Below are 3,454 nucleotides of genomic sequence, written 5' to 3'. Positions count from 1 at the left end.
ACACACACACACACACACTCACACACTCACACTCACACACACTCACACTCACACACACACACACACACTCACACTCGCACATTCACTCGCACTCACACACTCGCACTCACTCACACACACACACAAACACTCACCTCTGAGCGTCCACTCGAATGGCAACACAACAGTTCTGAGCCGCTTCAGAGACACTGACCGACTCCCAACCGGACATCAGCTGAGCGGACTGATCGTCATTCCCTACACACACACACAATATTATGAAATATTATAATGACCGCGCGGATGAAGACTGTCGACTCATTAAACTCATCTAAACATGGGCCTGAGGAGAGTGTGACGATGATGATGATGATGATGATGATGTACCTGTGATCACCACCACAAACACGCATCTGCGCTCTTTAGCTGCCGCGATGGCCGCCGGGATCGAGCCCTCGAACCAGCGCATGATGAAGATGAGGAGGATGAAGCTCTGCTGCTGCGCTTCCGAAAGATTCGACAACTCACAGCTGCCGGAAGCTGCGCTCGGAACACGGAAGCAGTTCGAGCCGAGGAACTCTGGGAAATGTAGTTTAATTGAGAGGCGCAGCACATCCGGTGTTAGAAATGTGTTCTCATAATTCAAACAAAACGAATAGACGTTATTATATGAAGTAAATGATGACTGTAGTTTACTGTAGTTTTGTCAGGATCTCTTTATTTTTAATGTAATATCAATCCCAATATCCTTACTGCAAACAAAGGAAAGCAATGCATAAAATAAAAAAGGAAAAGTATAAAAATATAAATATAAGCCAAGAAGTATAAAATATAAGCCAAAATTATTTATTTATTATTTTAATACATTGGCTCGAATCAGAACAGCATATTAGCATAGTGCTCTCATTGTTTCTACAGATTTTATTTTATATTTTATTTTATTTTATTTGACAGATCTTCACAGACGCAGCGCCGCACGGCGGTACATTTCCCACAATGCACCAGGACAGGAATAAACAGAGAGCCAAGATGGCGGCGGACAGTGATGTGGGTTTAGTGTCTAAATGCGCATCATGATTATCTTCATATAAGCACACGCAGTTATTTGAGATGTTTATGCGTTAACTGTCACGTGTCGTCAGTAATCAGAGTCGCTGGTTTGTGTTTCAGCCCGAGTCTGAAGTGTTTGAGATCACTGACTTCACCACCGCGTCCGAGTGGGAGAGGTACACAAACACACCTGCTTTACTGATGATTTACTGCTGTTTTCATAATGAAGATGAAGATAAAGCTCCAGTTCAGGGACAGATGGTGGACACTCATGTGAAATAGCGAATCTATCGTGATTTATTAGCTTTCAGTTCAGTTTTCTGACTGTAAACCCTTCTTCAGGCCAGGGTTAGTGTGCTAGTTCCTCATAATGATCGTGATGTTTCTGTGTGATAGACTGCGGATGTGACGACACTGAGACTGCTGTAAAGCACAAGCACACACTCTGTTAAACTGCGTCTTCGTCTGGTTGTGAGTTTGTGTTTAGCGTTAGTCTGTCAGGGAGCTCACAGATGTGTGTGTGTGTGTGTGTGTGTCTGTGTGTCTGCGCGTGTGTGTGTGTGTGCGTGTGAGAGAGTGTGTGTGTGTGCGCGCGTGTGCGTGTGAGAGAGTGTGTGTGTGTGCGCGCGTGTGCTGTGTGTGTGAGAGAGTGAGAGTGTGTGTGTGTGTGTGTGAGAGAGTGAGAGAGTGTGTGTGTGTGCGCGTGTGTGTGCGCGTGAGAGAGAGTGTGTGTGTGCGTGAGAGAGAGTGTGTGTGTGTGTGCAGGTTCATATCCCGGCTCGAGGAGCTGCTGAATGACTGGAAGCTGATCGGGTCTCGTGTCGGGAAACCGCTGGAGAAGGTCAGCCGATGACTGATGATCACATTCACCATACCATTTTATCACGATTTTATCCAAACAAACATGCTGCATACGCGAGTTTTTAATTTAAATTAGATTCAAATCCAAATTTTAAGCAAAAGCAGAATGAAGTAAAATAGGTCTGACTTTAGTCTTGTGAAATCATGTCAGAAACCGCAGAAGCTCTGAATGAGATGCAGTATCACTCTCTGACAGCAGGAGGCGCTCATGGAGCAGCAGATACAGCGTTTCCATGGTTACCGTGATATACACTACTGTAATATACATTATGGAGAGACGAGAATAAAAGAAAATACCATCTAAACTTTCCTGCAGACGGTCAGTTCAAATGAACAACTGTATCGCGATTCCAGCCGATTAAAGTGCCCCTATTATGCCATTTTTGAGGTTCCTAATATTGTTGTGGGAGTCTCCTCCAATAGGTTAAACAACGCTTTCGTTTTCTCAAAATATGCTTTTAATATCACCTCATTTTCCAGCGATTCTCAAACGATTCGTTCGAAGCAGTTCAAAGATTCAGTCTCTCTAAGATCTGCTCTGATTAGTCAGATGGCCCGGTCTGTTGTGATTGGTCTACGGCGTATACTCCCACTGTTACTTTTGAACGCTCGATAGAAAATATAAACATCTATGATTTATAATACTTACAGGTAGTGATTCGGTGGAGTCAGCTGGTCCAAATAAACTGGGATCTGATTCCTCTCTCGAGAGCTGTTTGTGAATCCTGTGTTGAACTCCCAGAGATTAGAGAAATGATGTGTTTGAGGGCGGGTCGAGTTCAGGGTTGCCAGGTTTCACAACAAAACCCACCCAATTGGATTCCAGGGGCTAAATATCACGTTATTGGTGTCGCTTCAACCCGTGTAGCCCAATTAGTGTTTCCAGTTAGTAATTCTAGAGCTTCAGCTTATTTCAGTTCTAGTGTTCATCTCATGTTTGAGGATGCTGCCCTGCTCTGACTCAGTGCTGATGTTGTCAGGGTGAGATCACCAGCAGCTCGTGGGAGGAAAACACACAGGAGATCAACTTCGCTGATTTCAAGTTCTCCATCACACATCACTGTCTGAAGCAGGAGTCAGCTGAGAATGAAAGCAGGGAGGAAGCAGAGGAAGGTATGCGTGACCTTTGACCTGCTCGGCTGACCTTTGACCTCTTCTGCGTGTGTTTGCTGTTGAGCGGTGTCTTTGCTTTCAGATGTGTGTCCGCTGGCCCTGCAGGACCTGCTCTGCATGAACAATGACTTTCCTCCGCGAGCTCACTGTCTCGTCAGATGGTAAGAAGACTGAGAACGTTCACGTCTGAGTGCAGCAGCAAATCAAATCTGAATTGTCTGTGTAGGGATGTGTGAAGCTGCATGTTGTCAGAGTGGGTTTCCCGAGTAAGCAGTCTTCAGAGAAGCCTGTGTAATTGCAGCGGTTCCAGGTTGATCTGATGCGTCTCTTGAAAGCGGAGCAGGTTTCTCAGCGCTGTCCGTTGGTCTCTGTCGCAGGTTCGGTGTGCGTGAGTTCGTGGTGATTTCTCCGGGAGCCAACTGTGAAGCTGTGGTCAGCGAGTCCAAGTGTA

The 3,454-nt window shown here is 45.6% G+C and overlaps 2 protein-coding genes across 2 annotated transcripts in view; one reads left to right on the top strand and one right to left on the bottom strand.

The window, feature by feature from the left end:
* LOC107660275 (UBX domain-containing protein 4-like) overlaps nucleotides 1-545 on the bottom strand; it is a 13,718-nt gene extending 13,173 nt beyond the window's left edge. The window contains exons 1-2 of the mRNA XM_016449559.1: nucleotides 367-545; nucleotides 135-237 (exon numbers count right to left, since the gene is read on the bottom strand). Of these exons, the coding sequence (XP_016305045.1) occupies nucleotides 135-237; nucleotides 367-448 (185 nt within the window). The 5' untranslated portion in view covers nucleotides 449-545. The remainder of the gene's footprint in view (nucleotides 1-134; nucleotides 238-366) is intronic.
* A 398-nt stretch (nucleotides 546-943) lies between these two features.
* rab3gap1 (RAB3 GTPase activating protein subunit 1) overlaps nucleotides 944-3,454 on the top strand; it is a 33,472-nt gene continuing 30,961 nt past the window's right edge. The window contains exons 1-6 of the mRNA XM_016449564.1: nucleotides 944-1,026; nucleotides 1,150-1,205; nucleotides 1,795-1,870; nucleotides 2,871-3,003; nucleotides 3,086-3,164; nucleotides 3,381-3,454. Of these exons, the coding sequence (XP_016305050.1) occupies nucleotides 976-1,026; nucleotides 1,150-1,205; nucleotides 1,795-1,870; nucleotides 2,871-3,003; nucleotides 3,086-3,164; nucleotides 3,381-3,454 (469 nt within the window). The 5' untranslated portion in view covers nucleotides 944-975. The remainder of the gene's footprint in view (nucleotides 1,027-1,149; nucleotides 1,206-1,794; nucleotides 1,871-2,870; nucleotides 3,004-3,085; nucleotides 3,165-3,380) is intronic.

Source organism: Sinocyclocheilus anshuiensis, unplaced genomic scaffold (assembly GCF_001515605.1).
Source record: "Sinocyclocheilus anshuiensis isolate Anshui unplaced genomic scaffold, SAMN03320099.WGS_v1.1 scaffold1269, whole genome shotgun sequence".
Taxonomy (NCBI): Eukaryota; Metazoa; Chordata; class Actinopteri; order Cypriniformes; family Cyprinidae; genus Sinocyclocheilus; species Sinocyclocheilus anshuiensis.
This window is presented reverse-complemented; position numbering and strand designations above follow the sequence as displayed.